General features: G+C 44.8%; 1 protein-coding gene across 11 annotated transcripts in view; it reads right to left on the reverse strand.

Moving 5' to 3' along the window:
* Positions 1 to 27,003, reverse strand: part of UBP1 (upstream binding protein 1) — a 330,162-nt gene that overhangs the window by 68,511 nt on the left and 234,648 nt on the right. For all 11 annotated transcript variants that reach the window (XR_003942186.1, XR_003942191.1, XM_030203410.1 and 8 more), the window contains one exon: positions 1,495 to 1,588. Coding sequence is in view for 9 of the 11 variants with exons in the window: in XM_030203410.1 (XP_030059270.1) it covers positions 1,495 to 1,588 (94 nt within the window). In the remaining 2 variants the exon portion in view is untranslated. The remainder of the gene's footprint in view (positions 1 to 1,494; positions 1,589 to 27,003) is intronic.

Raw genomic sequence — 27,003 nt, forward strand, 5'->3', positions numbered from 1 at the left:
CATTTCAGTGTGCAAGGTTAACTAAAAGTCTGGCTCTGGCCTAACCTCAAGGATTACAATTCCTGGCCTACCTACATTTAGCTTCTGCTGCATACACATATGCAGTGAAGGCATCTGCTTGAGAGCTGTTCTCATCTTCCCCTGGGGCATCCCTGTTCTGTCTGTGCTCAGAGATTATCTGGGTACCTGAACTATGTCCTCCCTGCTCTGCCATGCCTGCTCTGTACTACAGGATTTCATGTGGTCTGTGAGGGAGTGTCATTAAGGAGAACCTTCTTATACACTCGTCACAGGCACCTAAAAACTTACACTGCTAAAAACATTCAGAATGCAGAGATAGCCACTTTAAAAAAATCACAGTACTACTAAATGCCAACAATGGAGGAGTGATCAGCCATCCCACTGACATCAACGAGATGACCCATGGCTGCACACCACTTCATTGTTATCATACAAATAGTTACTCATCAAATAGTTTGTAACCTCAGTCATAAAATCCTTCAAGACCAGCACTAGAGAGTGAAGTCTTAGTCCTATCTCTAGGATATTATTTATTAACAATAGGTCCTGATGAGGAAATTACTCTTAGGCATCTGTTCTAGATATTAAAGTAAAAACAGAGGACTCATAGAAATCTTCTGTCAGTGCATGGTTTTATTTAATCTCCATCAACTAACTGATCCACTGAAAACTATGGGGTGAGAAGAAATAAATATTTGTGCATGAACTTTAACTGCCTTTCTATGATGGCACACAATGTTTTTGTGGCACTTATATTTTGCTGTCAACAAGCAAAAAAAATGCATAATCCACATTCGATGAGATACCAGAAAAGCAACTTTTCCTATTTGACATCCAAGGCATAAAATGCTGTGTGGCATACCAGCCTCCACAGAACAAGCAGTATTGACACAGAAGATTCATGTGGCCAGAAGAAAAGCTAGGGAGGTACTGAAGAACCCAAATGAAGAGGCCCAAGGGGGTGAAGAGGAAGAGCAGCTGTGTGCAATGCACAAAGCATGGCCCAGTGATCTGTCTACAAGTTGTCTATTAATGCCACATTCCAAGGCTTATGCTGTATCTAAGGAGGGGGCAATGTTCTGCGAAAGGAGCTCCTGCACATTTAAGAACCACTGTTGGTGTCTCTTGATGCTGTAAGAAGCAAAAACCCCCACAGATCATGGGCTATCTGAATCCAAGAAACAGGAAGTGGTGACGTTTTCCATGGCATGCCCTGATAGGAAGTTAGGTTCCAAATTCTTCTCCCACTGATGCTTCTTCGGCAAGCCACTGCACCTCCCATTGCCTCAGGTACAAAATTAGATTGTAAGCCCTGTTGGTCAATGAAATACATGCTATACCTGAATGTTAACTCACTTGAGCTACCAAATGAAAAGAAATGTAACAGCACAAATACCCTGGGCGAGTGTGATAACTCAAGTTTGTAGAACTCATCCTCTCTCACAAAGTTTCACCATGAGCATAAAGACATACCTGAGAAATTTGAGAAAAGCCTTGCGTATGTAGAGAACCTATTTTTGAGCAACCATTTTTGAGTATCTTGCATTGTAGCAGTTGATTGAAGATGCTGAAAAAGATAAGAACAAGATGTGACTTGAACCTGCTACAATAAGCTACTGAATAGTACCCTTTTATGAAACTAAGTGTCACTATTTTGTTATGCAATTCTCACTATATATATATATATATATATATATATATATATATATATATATATATATATATATATATATATCTGTCAAAACAACAGAACACAACAGGTGGACTTGAAGGATGCATATATAGTAACATAGTAGATAACGGCAGAAAGACCTGAACGGTCCATCCAGTCTGCCCAACAAGACAACTCATGTGTGCTACTTTTTGTGTATACCCTACTTTGATTTGTACCTATGCTCTTCAGGGCACAGACCGTATAAGTCTGCCCAGCACTATCCCTGCCTCCCAACCTCCAGTCCCGCCTCCCACCACTGGCTCTGGCACAGACCGTATAAGTCTGCCCCGCACTATCCCCGCCTCCCAACCTCCAGCCCGCCTCCCACTACAGGCTCTGCTATCCAATCTTGGTTAAACTCCTGAGGATCCATTCCTTCTGAACAGGATTCCTTTATGTTTATCCCACGCATGTTTGAATTCCGATACCGTTTTCATCTCCACCACCTCCCGCGGGAGGGCATTCCAAGCATCCACCACTCTCTCCATGAAGAAATACTTCCTGACATTTTTCTTGAGTCTGCCCACCTTCAATCTCATTTCATGTCCTCTCGTTCTACCGCCTTCATATCTCCAGAAAAGGTTCGTTTGCGGATTAATACCTTTCAAATATTTGAACGTCTGTATCATATCACCCCTGTTTCTCCTTTCCTCCAGGGTATACATGTTCAGGTCAGCAAGTCTCTCCTCATACGTCTTGTTACGCAAATCCCATACCATTCTCGTAGCTTTTCTTTGCACCGCTTCGATTCTTTTTACATCCTTAGCAAGATACGGCCTCCAAAACTGAACACAATACTCCAGGTGGGGCCTCACCAACGACTTGTACAGGGTCATCAACACTCCCTTTCTTCTGCTAGTCACACCTCTCTCTATACAGCCCAACAATCTTCTAGATACAGCCACCGCCTTGTCACACTGTTTCGTCGCCTTCAAATCCTCAGATACTATCACCCGAAGATCCCTCTCCCCGTCCGTACCTATCAGACTCTCGCCACCTAACACATACGTCTCCTGTGGATTTCTATTCCCTAAGTGCATCAGTTTGCATTTCTTGGCATTGAATTTTAATTGCCAGACCTTAGACCATTGTTCTAGCTTCTTCAGATCCTTTTTCATGTTTTCCACTCCCTCCGGGGTGTCCACTCTGTTACAGATCTTAGTATCATCCGCAAACAGGCAAACTTTACCTTCTAACCCTTCAGCAAGGTCACTCACAAATATATTGAACAGAATCGGCCCCAGCACCGATCCTTGAGGCACTCCACTACTCACCTTTCCCTCCTCCGAGCTAACTCCATTCACCACCACCCTCTGGCGTCTGTCCGTCAACCAGTTCCTAATCCAGTTCACCACTTCGGGTCCTATCTTCAGCCCATCCAGTTTATTTAAAAGCCTCCTGTGGGGAACCATGTCAAAAGCTTTGCTTTTCCTCGGAGTGTGTTTGCTTGAAAGAGTGTGTGTGATAGTGACTGTGTGAGGGAGAGTGAATGTGCGAGTGTGTGAGAGAGAGAGAAACACACATTCCGGTACTTCCAGCTCAGTAGTTGCTCAGGAATACATGGTTCGGAGTAAAGGGTAAGGAAATTTGATATATCGCCTTTTAGTGGTACAGTCAAAGCGGTTTACATCTATTATATGCAGGTACTTTCTCTGGACTTCAATTGGATACTGGTGAGCGGTTTAGTTAAAGTTGGTAAGGGAGTAGGAATACTAAACATAAAATCTCTTGTTTATTAGATATATATATAATAATTCTCACCTCCAACGTTCTAATCTTCCTGCCTCAGACTGTGGCTCCTTCGGAGTTGGTCTGCTAGGCTCCGTAGATCACTGACGTCACCGGAAGAGAGACACCAGATTGGATCGGCAATAAGGAGCAGGAGGGGTACGTCACCCGCAACACTGACCAACTACAAGACAGGAGCAAGAGGCTCCGCCCCTACCGCAACACCACGCCCCCCTCTCACTATCACCACCACAGTCTGCTCATTATGCTGTCGGCCGCATTCCCAAATTATTTGGCCACAGGTAGCAGAATCTCTCTGTGCCGCCTCTATCCTGAAGACGGCTGGTTCAAGAGCCGTTGCTGGGACCGGCAAAACGGCCAAGGACGCGAGGTTTGCTGACGGCCTGCTTTGAAGATCAATGAGGCAGATGGCGGAGGCGCCAGGCACCCCCGTTGCACACCCTGGCAGGCTGGGATACGTGTGTTGGTGGCTTTAGGAGGAAGTGGTGGTCCCGCTGTGCTCCGTGGAATCCGGGTAGTAGGGTAAAAGGTCAGGCGGCGCTTTGGGCAGGAGTGGAGCCCGCTCTCCCTCTAATTCCTGGGACCGCCTGTACACAATTAGGTCGGCGATGTATCGGCAGCAGCTGGCCAGAATGCTGTTTCCCATCCCGACACAACATCCTACGGTAACTGCTTCAGTCTCTTTAATGCTTTAAGTTAAAATACACCACAATCAAAAGTTACATATCTGCTGAATTTTCAAATCTACTGCACGCCTATCCAAAATGATTTTCACCGGTTCAGTTCTTTTCTCAGCAGATTCAGGCTTAAGCTGTTTCTCTTACGGTGGGGGAGGGGAGCCACCCTGGAAGGGGGGGGGGGAGAGGGGGCCACCCTGGCACACACTCTCATTCCCACACACACACACTCTCTCTCGCAGACACACTCGCACCCAGTCTCACGCACTCACTCTCACACACTCGCACATTCACTCTCCCTCACACAGTCACTATCACACACACTCTTTCAAACAAACACACTCCGAGGAAAACCTTGCTAACGCCCATTTCATTTGTGTATGAAACGGGCCTTTTAAACTAGTATTTTATGTTTCTCAATGAAATGCAAATGACCTAGAATTACTATAAGTTTGTAATCAATTGCTGATGAAAATCTCCGATGGCATGAGTGTAAGTGATATCCCTCCTATTTTATTACTTAACCTAAGCGCCTTTAAAACGAAGATTGAGCCTGGAATGGGTGGATGTGAAATCAGTCACAAATAAAGTATTTACGCTAGCTTATTGCTTAACTGGCTTAAACAAAGAACTTATCAGTTTAATCCATAATCCTCTTTTTCTAGGTTTTAAGACGTTTCCTAATACATGAACACAAACACATACAGCGATGTCAAAGGAAATTAGGGAAGCAAATAAAATGAGCAATGTAATAGTAATGGGTGATTTCAATTATCCGGATATAGACTAAGTTAATGTAACATCGGTACACGCCAGGGAGATAAAATTTCTTGATAAAATCAAGAACAGCTCATGGAACAGCTGGTTTAGGAGCCAACAAGAGAAGGAAAAATAATAGACTTAGCTCATGATCTAGCACGGGGGGGGGGGGGGGGGGGGGGGGGGGGTAACGGTGCGAGGGCCACTTGATAACAGTGATCATAATATGATCAGTTTTGATATTGGCACTGAAGCAAGTGAACTTCGGAAATCAAATACACTAGCGTTTAACTTTAGAAAAGGTGATTACGATAAAATGAGAAAAAAACTGAAAAAAAGACTGAAAGGAGCAACTCACAGGGTAAAAAAACTTGCAACAGGCATGGATGCTGTTCAAAAGCACCATCCTAGAGGTACAGGAGAAATATATTCCGTGTATTAGAAAAAGAGGAAAAAAGACCAAACGTCAGCCAGCATGGCTAAACAGTAAGTTAAAGGAAGCCATTACAGCCAAAAAAACAATCCTTCAGAAAGTGGGGAAGAGAACCAACTGAAAATAACAAGATAAAACATAAGGAATGCCAAGCCAAATGTAAAGCGGCGATAAGGAGGGCAAAAAAGGAATTTTAAAAAAAGTTAGCGTTAGAAGCGAAAATACATAGGAATTTTTTTTTTTAGATACATTAAAACCAGAAAGCCGGCTAAAGAATCAGTTGGGCCGTTGGATGAAAATGGTGTTAAAGGGGCGATCAGGGAAGACAAAGACGTAGCGGAGAAATTAAATGAATTCTTTGCTTCGGTCTTCACTATGGAGGATTTGGGTGGGACACCGGTGCCGGAAAGGGTATTTGAAGCAGGCGAGTCAGAGAAACTAAATGAATTCTCTGTAAACTTGGAGGATATAATGGCTCAGTTCTGCAAACTGAAGCGTAGTAAATCACCAGGACCTGATGGTATTCATCCCAGAGTATTAACAGAACTGAAAAATGAACTTGTAGAGCTATCACTAAAATCAGGTGTGGTACCGGAAGACTGGAGGGTAGCCAATGTTATGCCGATTTTTAAAAAAGGTAGCAGAGGAAATAACCAGGAAATTATAGACCGATGAGTCTGACGTCGGTACTGGACAAAATGGTAGAGGCTATTATTAAGAATAAAATTACAGAGCACATACAAAAATATGGGCTGATGAGAAAGTCAGTAAGGATTTAGTGAAGGGAAGTCTTGCCTCACCAATCTACTGCATTTTTTTGAGGGGGTGAACAAACATGTGGACTTTGGGGAGCCGGTGGATATTGTGTATCGGGATTTTCAAAAGGCGTTTGACAAAGTGCCTCATGAAAGACTCCAGAGGAAATTGGAGAGTCATGGGATCGGAGGTAGGGCATTACTATGGATTAAGAACTAGTTGAAAGATAGAAATCGGAGAGTAGGATTGAATGGCCAGTATTCTCAGTGGAGAAGGGTAGTTAGTGGGGTCCCGCAGGGGTCGGTGTTGGGACCGCTGCTTTATAACATATTTATAAATGACCTAGAGATGAGAGTAACTAGTGAGGTAATTAAATTTGCAGATGACACAAAATTATTCAGGGTTGTCAAGTCGCAGGAGGAGTGTGAAAGATTACAGTAGGACCTCGCGAGACTGGGGGATTGGGCGTCCAAGTGGCAGATGAAGTTCAGTGTTGACAAGTGCAAAGTGATGCATGTGGGTAAGAGGAACTCGAATTACAGCTATGTCATGCAAGGTTCCACGTTAGGAGTCACAGACCTAGAAAGGGATCTGGGAATCATCGTGGATAAGACGTTAAAAACATCTGCTCAGTGTGCTGCTGCGGCTAAGAAAGCACACAGAATGTTGGGTATTATTAGGAAAGGGATGGAAAACAAACACAAGGACGTTATAATGCCGTTGTATTGCTCCATGGTGCGACCGCACCTCAAATATTGTGTCCAATTCTGGTCGCCGAATCTCAAAAAAGATATAAAGGAATTGGAGAAGGTGCAGAGAAGGGCAACAAAAATGATAAAAGGGATGGAATGACTTCCCTATGAGGAAAGGATGAGAAGGTTAGGGCTCTTCAGCTTGGAGAAAAGGCGGCTGAGGGGTGATATGATAGAAGTCTACAAGATAATGAGCAGAGTAGAGCGGACAGATGTGAGGCATGTGTTTACACTTTCAAACAACAATACAACCAGGGGACACAAGATGAAGCCAGAATATGGTAGATTTAAAACAAACAGGAGAAAGTTTTTCTTTACTCAGCGTGTAGTTGGACTCTGGAACTTGTTGCCGGAGAATGTAGTGACAGCAGCTGGCCTTACGGAGTTTAAAGGGGGTTTGGACAGATTCCTGAGGGAAAAGTCCATTGAACATTATTAAATTTTTTTTTTTTTGGGGGGGGGGGGGGGGGGGGGTGTGTTGCCAGGTTCTTGAAGCCTGGATTGGCCGCTGTCAGAGACAGGATGCTCGGCTTGATGGACCATTGGTCTTTTCCCTGTATGGCAGTGCTTATGTTCTTATGTCCTTACCAGCAGTGCCAGGACCAATGGTAACTAAGCTCTGTCGACACACACACATATTTATAGATTGATAGATATACATACATACACAAACCTGTGCTTCTAAGGCTATTTCTTCTAACAAGTTCTTTCAATGATTCATACTGCACTTGGGGGCCCTTTTACAGAGCGGAGGTAAGCCCAACCGCTTACTCTTCCAGGACCACCACCAGCCCAATGCGGCTGCCGGCAGTAGTCTCGCCCTGAGCGCATGCCATTTCCAGGGGGAAAAGAAACCTCCAGAAATGGCTTGCGGGGTGATAACCCAGCAGTAATTGAGCATCGCCGAACACTGCCTGGTTACGACCCGGTTAGGGTGGGAGCACTTATCGCTACCTCAATGGGTGACGCTAGCAGTAAGGGCTCCCTGTCACATTGCAATGCATTAAGAATTCTTACCACATGGCCATGTGTGTCTAGGATCTTTTTACCCGCTGCATTAAAAAGGGCCCTGGCATGCAGGAAAAATGGCCCCTGCCATTAGCGCAGGGCCCTTTTTCCCCACAGCTTGGTAAAATGACCCCTTGGTTTGAAGGAATAACCTTTTCAATTTTTCTTTTTAGCCTGTCACTATGTTTTAACACTTTGTGCCTGACTTCAACTGAATTATCATGCTCCATCTTTTCAGTCACATAGCCAAGATTCTATGTTGTGCCATTCGCTAGACTTAGGTTAAGGACCCTGCAATAGAAGCTGAAATTTCAACAGAAACTTTTTGCAACCACACCACAGTCACCTCTATGTGGAAGGCCCTGCAGTGGTGACCCAATGATGACAATCCACTATGAAGCAGATTTTTCCACCCTCTTGATTTGATTTAATAATTTGATATATCGCCTTACATACATTTTAAAAAGGTTTACAACAAATAAAAAAAGAATACAACAGATAAGACAACTGAAATTAATACAATCTCAGAAGAGGATGCAACTAAAATCAAAGGTTATTTTGAAACATCCAAGTTTTCAAGGTTTTTTGAAAACTAAAGTAGTCACTTAAACTGCTAACCACATCAGAGAACTCCTTAAGGATGGACCCACAACTAAAGTCCCGGTTCCTAGTCAAAGACAAAATGATAAAGGGAATGGATCTCCTCTCGAATGAGGAAAGGCTAAAGAGGTTAGGGCTCTTCAGCTTGAAAAAAAGAGACATATGAGAGGAGATATGTGAGGTCTTCAAAATACTGAGTGATGAAGAACAAGCAGAAGTAAATTGATTTTTTACTAGTTCCAAAAGTACAAAGACTAGGGGACACTCGAGGAAGTTACATGGAAATACTTTTAAAACAAGTAGGAGGAAATATTTTTTTACTCAATGAATAGTTAAGATCTGGAACTCTTTGCTGGAGAACATGGTTAACAGCGGTTAGTGTATCTGGGTTTAAAAATGGTTTGGACAAATTCCAGAAGGAAAAGTCCATAGTCTGCTATTGAGACAGGCATGGGAAGCAACTGCTTGCCTTGGGATTTGTAGAATGGAGTGTTGCCACAATTTGGGTTTCTGTCAGATACTTTGGACCTGGTTTGGCCATTGCTTGGAAAACAGGATACTGGGTTAGATAACCATTGGTCTGACCTGGTATGGCAACAAACAACGATGTGAAGAATGTTGTTCTTGAGGAGCCAATGTTTCAGAGAGATTATGAAACACCCATATGAAAAACCTTAAAAAACAGGCATAAAAGTTTGAAAGATATCATAGCAGACTAGAAGCCAGTGCAATTTTCAGTATAGGAGTAATGTGGTGAAATGTCTTGCCATTGACAATCATGCAGCCGTATTATGAATTAACTGCAGCCTCTTGAGACTTATTTTAGTCAAACCATGAAACAGCGAATTCCAATAATCAAGTCTGCTAGTTACAAGTGTATGAACAATTTAACAGACTGGACCGAGTCAGAAAAGGTTTCAACAGATAATTGGAAGCATGAGCTTACAACGTTACTAATATGTTTGCCAAACTTCAGAGCATTATCGTAATAAAATCCCAGAGTAATTTCATCAAGATTTTTCACCATCTCTCCAAGTTAATCCCCATTCATTTTCCCTGAGTTTCTCTCCCTTATCCCCCTTTTGAGTGTTACAGCTTTTCCTCTCAGCATGGCTAAGGTTCTGGTCATCTCCTGCCTCTGAGGTGGCTAGATGCAGACTATTTACAGAAGGCAACAATTCTCTTCTAAGCAACTGAACTGTACATTGGATTTTCTTTGTTTATAATGAATACTACAATAAAGAAGATTTGCTTAAGTACTGAGTCTACTGGTAAAGCTTCCACCTGGGGATGGTTTAGCTACATTATACTTTGCCTAGAACAGCACAGCTACATAGTAACAGATTTATCAGCAATTCCACACAATCATGAGAACAGATGTGTCCACATTCAGCTGGGGAGCACATATTCTTAACTTCCACACACAAGGCAATTGTCTCCTATAAAACAACTTAATATTAAGATGCTCAAACTCAGAATGGTTTGCTATGCCTTAAACATGTTCAAGACCTATCACAAGCTGTACAGATACAGATGGGCAACTAGACTGGAGTGGCCTAGTGGTTAGAGCACTGGTCTTGCAATCCAGAGGTGGCCGGTTCAAATCCCACTGCTGCTCCTTGTGATCTTGGGTAAGTCACTTAACCCTCCATTGCCCCAGGTACAAATAAGTACCTGTATACAATATGTAAGCCGCATTGAGCCTGCCATGAGTGGGAAAGCGCGGGGTACAAATGTAACAAAAATAAATTCTGCAAGACAATGATCCACAAGTCTTCATCTGAATGGCTGAGAAACAAAACTACAATTTTAGACTAGTCTAGTCAAAGTCCTGTATTGAACTCAATTGCGTTGCTGTGGCAGGACGTGAAACAAATTCATGCATGAAAACCTACAAATGTTTCTGAATTAAAGCAATTCTGCAAATAAATGTGTTCTAAGATCCCTCAACAGAAATATGAAAGGTATGGTGCAACCAATTAAGGGGCAGTTATTTTTTCATATGAATGATATGAATGTTGAGTAACTTAGCCCCTCAAATAAATGATGTAAGTTTAAAAACTGTGGTGTTTACATTCAGGATTCCTTTGTCTAATATTACATTTTGTTTAAAGATCACAAACAATCAGTATGACAAGCACTAATAAGGGAAATCAGAAGGGGGGGGGGACTTTCACATTACTATAGGAGGCAACGCCCTTAGTGGTCTGCAAGCTGGCTGAAAGATAGGCAACAGTATTACTAAATGGGCAGTTGCCCCAAGTGTCTGGGCCTGTACTGTTGGATGTTCACAAATAATCTGGAGATTGACATGAGCAAGTTAACCAAATTTGCAGTTGAAAATTATGCAATGCTGTTAAAAACAGCAGATTTTAAGGAAACAGTATTACTAAATAAGAAGTTAACACAAAAATGGGTGTCTTGTAGTGCCCAAAGTGTCTGGACCTGTACTGTCTGACGTTCACAAATGATCTGGAGATCGGCATAAGCAAGTTGATCAAGTTTCTAGATGAAAATTATTCAATGCTGTTAAAACAGCAGATTTTGAGGATTTGCAGAAGGATCTTGTGAGACCAGGCACCCCAAGTGTTAGTTGAGTTCCCTTCTCCACTACTGCCAACTCCAGACTTTGCCACTTCTGTCTCGCTGCACCCTACGCCTGGAATAGACTTCCTGAGCCCCTACATCTCGCCCCATCCTTGACCATCTTTAAATCTAGATTTAAAGCCCACCTCTTTAACATTGCTTTTGACTTGTAACCACTCGCCCCCACCTACCCGCCTCTCCTCTTTCCTCTACACATTAATTGATTTGCTTGCTTTATTTTTGTCTATTAGATTGTAAGCTCTTTGAGCAGTGACTGACTTTCTTCTATGTTTGTGCAGCGCTGCGTACGCTTTGTAGCGCTATAGAAATGCTAAATAGTAAATGCTAAATAGTAGTAGTAATGGGTGCAAAGCTCTTGCGATTATTCATTTGGATATACTGAAAACCTGACTGGCTAGGGGTTCACCCAGGACAAGATTGAAAACCACTGGGTTAAGGGATCCTTAGCTGGGAGACAAGATCACAAAAAGGGGATATAACAGAAGTTCATAAAAATGAGTGGGATGGAACGGCTAAATAAGAAACAGAACTTGCAAAACACAAAAACAAGGGGACATGCCATGAAACAAGTGACCATAAGACTGAAAACAATTTGTATAATTTCTATTTCACGAAGTGAACTAAGCAGCTGTGGAAATTATAAATATTCGCCCGTCATCTCATGCAACTGATCCTTACCTACCTATACGTGTGGGATATATTAATGCAAGATCAGCAGTTAATAAAGCTGAAATTATTACTGACTGGATTAAGTCGGACAATTTATACCTGCTCTTCATTACAGAAACATGGATCCGTGACTCTAAAGACCCCATCATACTTGACCTTTGCCCTCCTGGCTATAAAATCTTAACCTGGCCTAGAAAAGAAAATGGGAGGAGGCATACAACTAATTCTTAGATCCAACTTCTCATCTGAACCCATCTCTGAAAGCTCTACCCCGCAACTTGAAATTGCCTCAATGAAAATACATTGCCCCACACTATGCGACTACCTAACTTGCATTCTGTTCTACAGACCCCCTTGCAACTGGACTCACAACCACTCTATCTTCATGGACTTTTTTCTAACTCATGCATTAACAACCCTAGCTTAATTTTACTAGGTGACTTAAACCTGCATCTAGAAGACTCCAAATCGGTTCACACCCAAGAATGTATGGACTTCCTTGACCTATGTGACCTTGAGGCTCATTTTCAAAGCACTTAGCTTCCCAAAGTTCCATAGAAACCTATGGAACTTAGCCTCCCAAAGTGCTTTGAAAATATGCCTCCTTGTCTTCCCCCCCATCACAACCTACTCACATCAAAGGTCACTCACTAGATGTCATCTCTTATAAATTCTCCACAGAATGCAACTTCATTATATCCAATATTGATTGGTCTCCTGCACCTTGGTCTGACCACTGCAAAGCTTTTCTAACCTTGCAATGGCGTAAAAAGGAACAGCCCAAAACACATGACCCTATATAGCGAATGATACATACCTGTAGCAGGTGTTCTCCGAGGACAGCAGGCTGATTGTTCTCACGACTGGGTTGACGTCCACGGCAGCCCCCACCAACCGGAACAAAACTTTGCGGGCGGTCCCGCACGCAGGGTACGCCCACCGCGCATGCGCGGCCGTCTTCCCGCCCATGCGCGACCGTTTCCGCTCAGTTGAATGACAAGCAAAAATGATCAAAACGCAACTCCAAAGGGGAGGAGGGAGGGTAGGTGAGAACAATCAGCCTGCTGTCCTCGGAGAACACCTGCTACAGGTATGTATCATTCGCTTTCTCCGAGGACAAGCAGGCTGCTTGTTCTCACGACTGGGGTATCCCTAGCTCTCAGGCTCACTCAAAACAAGAACCCAGGTCAATTGAACCTCGCAACGGCGAGGGTATAACAGAAATTGACCTACGAAGAACAACTAACTGAGAGTGCAGCCTGACCAGAACAAATTCGGGTCCTGGAGGGTGGAGTTGGATTTAAACCCCAAACAGATTCTGCAGCACCGACTGCCCGAACCGACTGTTGCGTCGGGTATCCTGCTGGAGGCAGTAATGTGATGTGAATGTGTGGACAGATGACCACGTCGCAGCCTTGCAAATCTCTTCAATAGTGGCTGACTTCAAGTGAGCCACCGATGCTGCCATGGCTCTGACACTATGAGCCGTGACATGACCCTCAAGAGTCAGCCCAGCCTGGGCGTAAGTGAAGGAAATGCAATCTACTAGCCAATTGGAGATGGTGCGTTTCCCGACAGCCACTCCCCTTCTGTTGGGATCAAAAGAAACAAACATTTGGGCGGACTGTCTGTGGGGCTGCATCCGCTCCAAGTAGAAGGCCAATGCTCGCTTGCAGTCCAATGTGTGCAGCTGACGTTCAGCAGGGCGGGTATGAAAACGGGGAAAGAATGTTGGCAAGACAACTGACTGGTTAAGATGGATCTCCGACACCACCTTTGGCAGGAACTTAGGGTGAGTGCGGAGGACTACTCTGTTGTGATGAAATTTAGTATACGGAGCATGAGCTACTAGGGCTTGAAGCTCACTGACCCTACGAGCTGAAGTAACTGCCACCAAGAAAATGACCTTCCAGGTCAAGTACTTCAGATGGCATGAATTCAGTGGCTCAAAAGGAGGTTTCATCAGCTGGGTGAGGACGACGTTGAGATCCCATGACACTGTAGGAGGCTTGACAGGGGGCTTTGACAAAAGCAAGCCTCTCATGAATCGAACGACTAAAGGCTCTCCAGAGATGGCTTTACCCTCCACACGAAGATGGTAAGCACTAATCGCACTAAGGTGATTCCTTACTGAGTTGGGCTTGAGGCCAGACTCTGATAAGTGCAGAAGGTATTCAAGCAGGTTCTGTGCAGGGCAACAACGAGGTTCTAGGGCCTTGCTCTCGCACCAAACGACAAACCTTCTCCACTTGAAAAAGTAACTCTTTTTAGTGGAATCCTTCCTAGAGGCAAGCAAGACACGGGAGACACCCTCAGACAGTCCCAACGAAGCGAAGTCTACGCCCTCAACATCCAGGCCGTGAGAGCCAGGGACTGAAGGTTGGGGTGCAGCAGTGCTCCGTCGTTCTGCGAGATGAGAGTCGGAAAACACTCCAATCTCCACGGTTCTTCGGAGGACAACTCCAGAAGAAGAGGGAACCAGATCTGACGGGACCAAAAAGGCGCTATCAGAATCATGGTGCCGTGGTCTTGCTTGAGCTTCAGTAAGGTCTTCCCCACCAAAGGTATGGGAGGATAAGCATACAGGAGGCCGGTCCCCCAATGGAGGAGAAAGGCATCCGACGCTAGTCTGCCGTGTGCCTGTAGTCTGGAACAGAACAGAGGCAGCTTGTGGTTGGTCTGAGAGGCGAAAAGGTCCACCGAGGGGGTGCCCCACTCTCGGAAGATCTTGCGTACCACTCTGGAATGGAGCGACCACTCGTGCGGTTGCATGACTCTGCTCAGTCTGTCGGCCAGACTGTTGTTTACGCCTGCCAGGTATGTGGCTTGGAGGAGCATGCCGAACTGGCAAGCCCAACGCCACATCCCGACGGCTTCCTGACACAAGGGGCGAGATCCGGTGCCCCCCTGCTTGTTGATGTAATACATTGCAACCTGATTGTCTGTCCGAATTTGGATAATTTGACAGGACAGCCGATCTCTGAAAGCCTTCAGTGCGTTCCAGACCGCTCGGAGCTCCAGGAGGTTGATCTGAAGATCCTTTTCCTGGAGGGACCACAGTCCTTGGGTGTGAAGCCCATCGACATGAGCTCCCCACCCCAGGAGAGACGCATCCGTCGTCAGCACTTTCGTGGGCTGTGGAATTTGGAATGGGCGTCCCAAGGTCAAATTGGTCCGAATGGTCCACCAGTGCAGTGAAGTGCGGCAACTGGTGGAGAGGCGGATGACATCTTCTAGATTCCCGGTGGCTTGGCACCACTGGGAAGCTAGGGTTCATTGAGCAGATCTCATGTGAAGACGAGCCATGGGAGTCACATGAACTGTGGAGGCCATATGACCTAGGAGTCTCAACATCTGCCGAGCTGTGATCTGCTGAGACACTCTGGTCTTTGAAGCCAGGGACAGGAGGTTGTTGGCCCTCGCTTCGGGAAGGAAGGCCTGAGCGGTCTGAGAATTCAGCAGAGCTCCTATGAATTCCAGAGATTGGACTGGCTGGAGATGGGACTTTGGGTAATTTATCACAAACCACAGCAGCTCCAGGAGGTGAATAGTGCACTGCATGGACCGGAGAGCTCCTGCCTCCGAGGTGTTCTTGACCAGCCAATCGTCGAGATATGGGAACACGTGCACTCCCAGCTTGCGTAGATATGCCGCAACCACCACGAGGCACTTGGTGAACACCCGTGGGGCAGACGCGAGCCCAAAGGGCAGCACACAATACTGAAAGTGCCGTGTGCCCAGACGGAATCTGAGATACTGTCTGTGAGCTGGCAGTATCGGGATGTGAGTGTATGCATCCTTTAAATCCAGGGAACATAGGCAATCGTTTTTCTGAATCATTGGCAGAAGGGTGCCCAAGGAAAGCATCCTGAACTTTTCTTTGACCAGGAATTTGTTCAGGCCTCTCAGGTCTAGGATGGGGCACAACCCCCCTGTTTTCTTTTCCACAAGGAAGTACCTGGAATAGAATCCCTGCCCTTCCTGCCCGGGTGGCACGGGCTCGACCGCATTGGCGCTGAGAAGGGCGAAGAGTTCCTCTGCAAGTACTCACTTGTGCTGGGAGCTGAAGGATTGAGCTCCCGGAGGACAATTTGGTGGAGGGGAGGCCAAATTCAGGGCGTATCCGCACCGCACTATTTGGAGAACCCACTGGTCGGAGGTTATAAGAGGCCACCTTTGGTGAAAAAGTTTTAACCTCCCTCCGACTGGCAGATCGTCCGGTACGGACACTTTGATGGCGGCTATGTTCCCATGGATACAGTCAAAAGCCCGTCCCCGGCTTTTGCTGTGGAGGCGCAGGGGGCTGCTTAGGCGCACGCTGTTGATGGGAACGAGCGCGCTGGGACTGTCCCTGTGCCTGATGAGGCCTTCGGGCCAGCTGGGTGTACCTATGCTTGTTGTAGGCGTAGGGCGCAGTCTGCCTGGCCCGGGAAAAACGTCCACCTGCTGAGGTGGATGCTGAAGGCGCCCGGTGGGAGAGCTTGTCGAGGGCGGTTTCCCGCTGATGTAGTTGGTCCACCAACTGCTCGACCTTCTCACCAAAAATATTATCCCCCCGGCAAGGGACGTCGGCCAGTCTCTGCTGGGTGCAGTTGTCCAGGTCAGAGACACGCAGCCATGAGAGCCTGCGCATCACTATACCTTGGGCCGCAGCACGAGATGCCACGTCACAGGTGTCATATATACCCCTGGACAGGAACTTTCTGCACGCCTTCAGCTGCCTGACCACCTCCTGAAAAGGCCTGGACTGCTCCGGAGGGAGCTTGTCGACCAGGTCCGCCAGTTGCTTCACATTATTCCGCATGTGGATGCTCGTGTAGAGCTGGTAAGACTGGATGCGGGTCACGAGCATGGAAGATTGGTAGGCCTTCCTCCCAAACGAGTCCAGAGTGCGAGACTCCCGCCCCTGGGGCGCCGAGGCGGTATCCCTCGAACTCCGTGCCCTCTTGAGAGCAGAGTCCACGACCGCCGAGTCATGAGGCAATTGGGGCCGCATTAACTCTGGGTCCGAGTGGATCCTGTATTGGGACTCCGCTTTCTTGGGGATGGTGGGGTTACATAACGGTCTCAACCAGTTCCGAAGCACTGTCTCCTTGAGGACATAGTGCAACGGCACCGTGGAGGACTCTCTAGGTGGTGATGGATAGTCGAAGACCTCGAGCATCTCAGCCCTCGGCTCATCCACAGAGACCACGGGGAAGGGAATGCAAATAGACATATCCCTAATGAAGGAGGCAAAGGAGAGGCTCTCAGGTGGCGAGAGCTTTCTCTCAGGTGAAGGAGTGGGGTCGGAGGGAAGGCCCACAGACTCCTCTGAGGAGAAATATCTGGGGTTCTCCTCCTCCCCCCACGAGGCCTCTTCCTCAGTGTCGGACATGAGCTCCTGCAGCTCGGTCCTCAACTGGGCCCGGCTCGACGTCGAGGAACCGAGACCTCGGTGGCGTCGTCGAGCGGTGGACTCCTGCGCCGGCGGGGATGAAGCTCCCTCCATCGACATCGACGGGGTGTCGGTGCCGGAAGCTGCTCGGGTCCAGGAGACTGCACCGAAGTGCTGGCACCCTGACGTGCTGATACCTCTACGACAGAGGGGGACCTCTCCTCTCGACGCTTCCTTGGCGTCGACTCATCCCTGGTGCCGGGAGCCGGATGCGTCGTGGGCGACCGATGACGGTGTTTTTTCGCTTTTTTACGGTGCCCGTCATCGGCGCTCGATGGGACAGAAGAGGAGGAGGTGGATCCCCCTCGGCCTCGAGGAATCGGGTCCGACAGGGTTCGGTCCCAAGGGCCCTGGGTAGAGGGAGTGACCGGGGCCGATTGCTCACGCGGCCTCTCACCCCTGCCGACTCCGGAGAGCCGGTGGGCCGACGGGACATGTACTCCTGGGGTCGATGCCGTCGGTGCCGATTTCGAAGACATCGATACCGGTACCGAAGATCCGGCCGTCTATACCGATGCCGTCGAAGTCGACGTCGAGGGGCCGGCGCAAGTTCCAAAAAGACGGTCCCGAAGAACTTGCCTCGCTACTTGTGTCCGTTTCCGGAGACCGAGACACAAGGTGCACGTCTTGGTATCGTGCTCCGGCCCGAGGCACTGGAGGCACCAAGCGTGGGTGTCGGTCTGCGAGATATGCCGGCCGCACCGACCACACTTCTTAAATCCACTCGGGACCTTCGAGGACATCGACGGAAAAATCGCGTCGGCGAAGTCAAAGTCGTCGATGGTGGCGGTAAAAATCACACCTCGAAAATAAATAGACCGCGCGGCCACAACGAGACACCCCCGCTAAAAGACGAGGGAAAAACAAAGTTCAGCGTTTTGGTTTTTTTTTTAACAGAAAAGAAAAGAGAAAACGGAGAACAACAAAAAGTAAAAAGTTCGCGGCGAAAGCGCGATCCGGTTTCCGGGGCTGACAGAGAGAGAGACTAACGCGGCTCTCTCCAGCGCGGAAAAGAAAAGACTGAGCGGGAACGGTCGCGCACAGGCGGGAAGACGGCCGCGCATGCGCGGTGGGCGTACCCTGCGTGCGGGACCGCCCGCAAAGTTTTGTTCCGGTTGGTGGGGGCTGCCGTGGACGTCAACCCAGTCGTGAGAACAAGCAGCCTGCTTGTCCTCGGAGAACGATCTTTACCAGAGGACAGATTGATAACAACAACTTCTGGCAACATACATACGCTAATAATTGGTCGATACAACCTAACTCAGACCTCTTCCTTATATTATGGGATAATAGATGCAAAACGATTTTGGACAAAATTGCACCTCTGCACCCCAAGACTTTACGCAAATGTAACCCTTCACCGTGGTTCAACGGCTTATTGAAAAACCTGAAATCACAAACCAGAACATTTGAAAAAGCATGGAGCAAAACAAAGAATAGCACTAACTTTAATGCATGGAAACAATCACAAAGGAACTACAAATACGCCATTAAACGCGCCAAACAAAACTATTATACTTAAAAAATTACAAATTCTGGTGCAAATACAAAAAAAACAATTTCAAATTATAAAAAATCTACTCAACACAGACCTAGTAACAACATCACCTTCAAACCGCCCTTCTGCTGACCAGCTAGCTAAATACTTTGATGACAAACTAACTAATCTTCGTAAATCAATTTCTCAAGACTACCTTACTGTTGACACCTTTCTTGATGAACTGGACCCTGCATCTGATGAAGTACCAGTTGACCGATATTGGACTAATTTTACCCCCCCCCCCCCCTTACCACTGAAGAAGTCACCAAAACCATCTCTAAACTCTCCAGGTCTTATTGCCAACTTGACCCTTGTCCCAACTATCTTTTGAAAGATGCCCCTTCATGTTTTATCTCTGATCTCACCACCCATTTAAACTTCCTACTCCAACGAGGCTCCTTACCCACCAGACATGGTAATATTTTACTTACACCTATACCAAAAAACCTAAAAAAAAACCTGCCAATGATATTACCAACTACCGTCCAATTGCCTCCATCCCTCTAATCACAAAATTAATGGAAAATAGAGTGACCCTACAACTCAATGAATATAGTCAGAAATTCTCCATCCTGCACGAATCGCAGTCGGGCTTCTGTTCAGCTCATAGTAATGAAACGGTCCTTCTTACCTTAACATCCAAATTCAAACATGAAATAGCAATTGGAAACCATATCCTTCTCTTACAATTTGACTTATCCAGCACTTTTGACATGGTTGATCATACTATCCTAACTAAACTTCTGGACAAACTTGGGATTGGTGGCAATACCATAACCGGAATTAACAGCTTTATTACCACAACATTTTATCAAGTCAAAGGGACTACAAACATATCATCCCCATGGTCTTCTGAATGCGGAGTGCTGCATGGATCCCCACTTTCCCCGATACTTTTCAACCTCATGATTCCCCTGGCACGGTTGCTAGCCAAACATGGACTCAATCCCTTCATCTATGCTGATGGCGTCACCATATTTATCCCCTTTAAATCCAATCTATCCGAAATTGCCGATAAAATCAATACTGGCATGACCACCCTAACCTCTTGGGCTAACGCTTTCAAGATGAAATTAAATAAAGAGAAAACACAATGCCTAGTCCTTTCATCCCAATACTGGCCACTTCTCCCGACTACTCGTCGCACCCCTGATGTTAAACTCTCTAAATTAGAGGGCCTGAAAATACTTGGAGTAACCATCTAACCTTCGAGAACCATGCCAAATCCGTCTCAAAGAAAATGTTCAACATAATTTGGATTTTGAAACGAGTGAAATCTTATCTTCCCTTGAACACCTTTCGGAACCTAGTGCAATCCACAGTACTCACACACACAGACTACTGCAACAGTGTCTTCTTGGGATGCAAGACCTTAATTCTGAAGATGCTTCAGACCACCCAAAACACGGCAGCCAGACTTATCTTTGGCAAGTCAAGATGTTGTTCCAATCACGGAGACGTAGCTCAATGGTTATGCAAACATACCAGGCTATAATCTATTTAGGAAGGATAGAGAGGGTCGTAAAGGTGGAGGAGTAGCTCTGTATGTGAGGAATGATATCATGGCGACTGAAATGACAGGGACCTGGGGAAAGGAAGAAGCGATATGGATCACCTTAAAAAGAGATGATAGAACCTCTGTCCACGTGAGTGTTGTCTACAGACCCCCGACACAATTAGAGGAACTAGATAAAGATCTGATCGCAGATATTCAAAAATTAGGAAAGAAAAAAAAGAGTTCTGTTAATGGGAGATTTCAATCTGCCGGATGTAGACTGGAAGGTTCCGTCTGCGAAATCGGAAAGAAGTAGAGAGATCGTGGATGCTTTCCAAAGTGCTCTGCTCAGACAAATTGTAACGGAACCCACGAAGGAGGGAGTGACACTGGATCTGGTGCTCACAAATGGGGATAGTGTGTCAAATGTCCGAGTGGGTGCACACCTGGGAAGCAGCGACCATCAAACGGTTTGGTTTGATATGACAGCTGAAGTGGAGGGCAGCCACTCTAAACTCAAAGTCCTGGATTTCAAGTGTGCTGACTTTAGTAAAATGGGGGAATACCTGAGGAAGGAGCTGATGGGCTGGGAGGACGTACAAGTGGAAGGACAGTGGTCCAGGCTGAAAGGAGTAATAAATAGGACCACAGACCTTTATGTAAGGAGAGTAAATAAAAGAGAAAAAGGAAACCGATATGGTTCTCCAAGCAAGTGGCTGAGAAAATAAAGGCTAAAGAGTTGGCGTTCCAGAAATATAGAAAATCTCCAGAAGAGGAACACGGGGAGGAATACCAGATGAAACTGAAAGAAGCCAAGAGAGAGGTACGTCTCGCGAAGGCGCAAGCGGAAGAACAAATGGCTAGAAAGGTAAGGAGGGACAACAAAAATTTCTTCAGGTATATTAGTGAAAGGAGAATGACTAAAAAGGGAATTGTGAGACTAAAAGATACAGCGAAACGCTATGTAGATAATGATGAAGAAAAAGCCAATTTGCTAAATAGATACTTTTGTTCTGTTTTCACTGAAGAAAGTCCTGGAGAAGGACCACAAGGGACTGGCAAAAGTACACCTGAAAATGGAGTGGATAGAGCACTGTTCACGGAAGAGAGTGTATATCAACAACTCAGCAGTGAATTATTCAGGGGTGAATGAGAGAGAGATGAAGAAAGAAATTAACATTTCTAAAGCTGAAGCTGTGTGTACTAAAATCTGCTAATTATTTACTACAAATAATCCCACAAAAGGGTTATGGGCCCAGGGGCCAGGAATTGAAAAAGAAGAGAAATATTACCAGGCAGAAAAAAAGGCCACATTTTTCTCTTAAGTTTTAAAGGAAAGATTCAGTCTGTCTCTCTCTCCCCCCACACAGCAGACAGAAGGCTAAGAAAATGGCTGAGGGAAGAAATTCACCATTGTTCTATTCTCTCAAGGTGCCTAGATTAACTGAGTTTAATTATCAGCAGTGGGAATTAAGATTCATATGTTTCCTTCGAGCAAAAAGATTAGATATATGCTTAGACCAAGACAGAACAGCTGAAAATATGGCTGAATGGGACAATGCAAACTATTATGTGAAGTGCATGCTTTTGGAAGCTCTCTCAGAGAAACAAGCCATATTAGTGGAGGGAAAAGATACACCAAAGGACATTTTATATAAACTGAGAACTATGTATGCAACTACATATGCAAAGCAGCAACCAATTTGGTTGGCAGAGTTGAATGAAACCAAATTAAGGGATAAAAGTAAATGTAATGATCACATTATGTATCTTATGTCTTCATTTCAAAAGCTAGAACTTTCTGGAATTCCCATGTGTGATGCATTGAAAAGAGCATTTCTTTTTACCTCACTATCAAAGAAGTTTGATGTTTTTAGGTCTGTAAATGAGGCCATTGAAGGGCAATCTTTTGAACAGGCAACATCAAAACTAAGGCAGGAATGCATAATAAATGATTCTGAGGAGATGTGTTCTCAAAGCAAGTCAGAGAGAAATGAAACAAATTTCTTGGCAAAGAACAGAGGAAGGCGGAGCTATGGGAAAACTCCACCCAAGGGCAAGCTGATTTGCTACTCATGTGGAAAGGAGGGACATGTATCTAAATGGTGTAAGGAAACACAAAACACTCCCTCTAGCTCACCTAAGCCAATGGAACTAAAGAATTTTCAAACCAGGAAATGTATGAAGGACAAAGATAAACACAAGGGCTTTCTAATGGCAGAAAAATCTTTGACTATGGTAAATAATAATTCAAATGAAAGTACTTGGATTTTGGATTCGGGGAGTACATGCCATTTAACCAATTGTAAGGATTTCTTTCAGGAAATGTGTCCAGAGGAAGGTATTCTTAAAACTGCAAACGCAGGGACCGCTAAGATCCAAGCAAAAGGTATTGGATTCTTAAAATGCAAAGTGTCTAATGAAGTTAAGAAATTCCTGTAAGTGATGTCTTGTATATTCCCCAAGCAGTTTGCAATATGCTTAGTGTATCTACATTAGATAAGAAGGGATTTGCGATTCATTTTGAAAACAGTAAGTGCACAATCTCTAAAAATGATGAAGTGTATGCTGAAGCTTTTATGCATAATGATGTTTATAAGCTGAATATTTCAGGTGAAGCCTCACATATGGCGCAAGTAAGGAAGAATGATGGTAAATGTAGTCTGGAAATCTGGCATCGCCGCCTGGGACATCGTGATTCTAAGGTGATCCAGGATCTTTACAGTAAGCAACTGGCCACCGGCATTCAGATAAGTGCAGATGCTGGTAAAATGGAGAAATGCATAGACTGTGTTACTCAAAAAGGTGTGAGACCCTCATTTCCTGCATACACAGGAAATAGGAGTAATAAAGTGCTGGACTTAATACACAGTGACTTATGTGGACCGTTTAATATCCCATCATTGGGAAATAACAGATTTGTGCTAATATTCTTGGATGATTTCTCTAGATATTGTGTGGCCTATTTGCTGAAAGAGAAAAGTCAAGTCACAGACATGCTGAAGAAATACGTAGCCATGGTGAGCAATAAATTTGAAAGAAAACCAAAGGTTCTTCAGACCGACAATGGTGGTGAGTTCACTTCACAAAGCATGCGCACATTTCTAGAACAAGAAGGCATTCAGCATATCACAACAGTAGCTTATACACCAGAACAAAATTCTGTTGCAGAGAGAAAATTTAGGTCACTTGTGGAAATGACCAGATGTATGCTGTCAGATAGCAATCTCCCTAAAAGACTATGGGGGGAAGCCATTCTCACAGCAGTGTACCTACAAAACAGAATGCCAACTAAAGACGCTGAGCGCACACCACATGAGACATGGCATGGTAGGAAGCCAAACCTGTCACACATAAGAACATTTGGAAGTACAGCATATGCTCATGTACCAAAGCAAAGAAGGCATAAGCTGGATTCCACAACAGAAAGGGGCATTTTAGTTGGCTATGCTCCAGGACACAAAGGATATAGAATTTTGAATCTGAAAACTGGCATTGTTGGCATAAGACATGTTACATATTTTGATGAAAACAAAAGGGTTGATAAAGGCTGGATTATCCCAGATGAGCCTTATCATCCAGAATATGAAACTAGAACCATAATAGACATGCCAGTGTATATAAATGCCATACCAAGGCAGATGTCTGAAAGCAACTCATCTGTATCTAACGAGGAACAGGCAGAGGAAACAGACACAGAAAGGATCATTGAAGAAGACAGTACAGTTGGAGAAGGGGAATCAATTGGAGAAGGACTCTCAGATTTAGAGGATGCGGAAAGGTCAGACCAACCTGTTGTCAGACGCTCATCCAGGGAAAACAAAGGTGTTCCACCCCCAAGACTGTCTTACCTCACAAAGTCAGCAGAAGCTCAAGAGCCCTTAACATGGGATGAGATTGAGAAAATGCCAGCAGAAGAAGCTGCTGAATGGCATAAAGCTGCACAAGAAGAAATTGATGCATTGGATAAAAATAATACTTGGATTCTTACAAAATTACCTCCTGGCAAGAAAGCTATAGGATGCAAATGGGTATTCAAGTTAAAAAGGAATGCACAAGGAAAAGTGGAAAGGTATAAAGCCAGATTAGTGGCAAAGGGATATCTTCAAAAATATGGAGAAGATTTTGATGAAGTGTTTGCACCTGTAGTGAAACACACGACAATCAGAACACTTCTGAGCATTGCAGTCTCAAAAGGCATGCAAGTCAACCACATTGATGTGAAAACAGCGTTTCTTCACGGAGATATAACTGAAGACTTGTACATGGAACAGCCAACAGGTTTCATAAATACAAAACAAAGACAGCTAGTGTGTAAATTAAACAAAGGTCTTTATGGATTAAAGCAAAGTGCAAAATGTTGGAATGAAAAATTGCATGAAATATTGACAAATTTAGGATTTAAGCAAGGTGAAGCAGATAAATGTTTGTACACTAGGTGCAGAAATGGACAATATGCATACATTTTAGCTTTTGTTGATGATCTGCTCATTGCAAGCGAAAGTGAGCAAGAGTACAAGGACATTGTAAAGTGTTTAAACCTCAATGTTGAGATAAAAGAACTGGGTAATGTGTCATACTATCTTGGTATAGAAATTGAGAAACAAAATGATGGTTCTTATCTTCTAAGCCAGAAGCAGAAAATAAATGAGCTTATTGAAAGTTTAGGTATGCACGATGCCCAAGTTGTAAGCACTCCCATGATCACTGATTTTCTGAAGGATGAAACAGTAAGAGAACCTTTACCAGATAACATCCAATATAGATCAGCCATAGGTAAGCTTTTATATCTAGCTACCACATACAGGGCTGATATAGCAAATGCAGTAGGAATTTTGAGCAGAAGGGTCAGCTCACCTACCAAATCAGATTGGACTGCAGTTAAAAGGATGGTAAGGTATTTAAAGGGTACCATTGATTGTAAATTAAAGGTTTCAGCCAATAGTAATCCAAAACTAATATGTTACTGTGATTCAGATTGGGCAGGGGATCATTCTAATTATAAATCCACAAGTGGATATGTGTTTATGTATGGAAATGTACAAATTTCATGGGCCAGTCATAAACAAAGTATTGTGAGTTTGTCTTCTACAGAAGCTGAATACGTGGCTGTATCGGAAGCGTGCAGAGAACTGATGTGGATTGAAAAACTTTTGCTGGATTTCGGAATAGCTGAAAAGAGACCAATCCAGATAATGGAAGATAATCAGAGCTGCATCCGACTGTCACAGAATGACAAGGTTCAGTCACGCACCAAGCACATCGCAACGAAATACCACAACGTGCGAGAGTTGGTGAAAGAAGGGGTCATCAGTCTACACTATTGTCACACCAGTGAGATGACAGCTGACATCATGACCAAACCGTTACCCAGAGAACATTTTGTGAATCTGCGTATAAAGCTTGGACTTTGTATGAATAAATAATTGCATGACAGTTATGCATGAGAAGGGGTTTGTTGGAATGTAATTGTATTTTACATGCATTGCCTGTCACCTATTATTTCTCTGTGATTACTCTGTGACCTCTGATGTGAATTACTTAGAGAGGTCACACAGCTATGTAACTTCCTGTGGGGGTCAGACACAGTAGATGCAGCACATGCAGCACATGGAGCACATGGAGCTCATGATCTCTCCTAACCTGAGAGGATCTATGGTGGTGTGAGCATCCATTACCATCTAAGCACATGGAAAGAGCTGATAATACAAATGTATAGTAATATGTATATATAAGCCTGTCTGATTATAATCTAACTACAAACTGTGAGTAAACAGATGTTTTGTTACTTCAACTTTAAAGTGACTCAGCAGTGAATTATTCAGGGGTGAATGAGAGAGAGATGAAGAAAGAAATTAACATTTCTAAAGCTGAAGCTGTGTGTACTAAAATCTGCTAATTATTTACTACAAATAATCCCACAAGAAGGACCACAAGGGACTGGCAAAAGTACACCTGAAAATGGAGTGGATAGAGCACTGTTCACGGAAGAGAGTGTATATCAACAACTTGGAAAGCTAAAGGTGGACAAAGCCATGGAACCGGACGGGATCCACCCCAGAATATTGAGGGAGCTCAGAGAGGTTCTGGCGGGTCCTCTTAAAGATTTGTTTAATAAATCCTTGGAGACGGGAGAGGTTCCGAGGGATTGGAGAACGGCGGATGTGGTCCCTCTTCACAAAAGTGGTGATAGGGAAGAAGCTGGAAACTACAGGCCGGTAAGCCTCACTTCAGTTATTGGAAAAGTAATGGAAGCGATTCTGAAAGAAAGGATAGTGAATTTCCTGGAAGCCAATAAGTTGCAAGATCCGAGACAACATGGTTTTACCAGAGGGAAATCGTGCCAAACAAATCTCATTGAATTCTTTGATTGGGTAACTGGAGAATTGAATCAAGGATGTGCTATAGACGTAATCTACTTAGCTTTTGACACGGTTCCCCACAGGAGGCTCTTAAATAAACTCGATGGGCTGAAGATAGGTCTCGAAGTGGTGAACTGGATTAGGAACTGGTTGACGGACAGACGACAGAGGGTGGTGGTAAATGGAGTTCGCTCGGAGGAGGGAAAGGTGAGTAGTGGAGTGCCTCAGGGATCGGTGCTGGGGCCGATTCTGTTCAATATATTTGTGAGTGACATTGCCGAAGGGTTAGAAGGTAAAGTTTGCCTATTTGCGGATGATACTAAGATTTGCAACAGAGTGGACACCCGGGAGGGACTGGAAAGCATGAAAAAGGATCTGAGGAAGCTAGCAGAATGGTCTAAGGTTTGGCAATTAAAATTCAATG

This window comes from Microcaecilia unicolor, chromosome 1 (assembly GCF_901765095.1).
Source record: "Microcaecilia unicolor chromosome 1, aMicUni1.1, whole genome shotgun sequence".
Taxonomy (NCBI): Eukaryota; Metazoa; Chordata; class Amphibia; order Gymnophiona; family Siphonopidae; genus Microcaecilia; species Microcaecilia unicolor.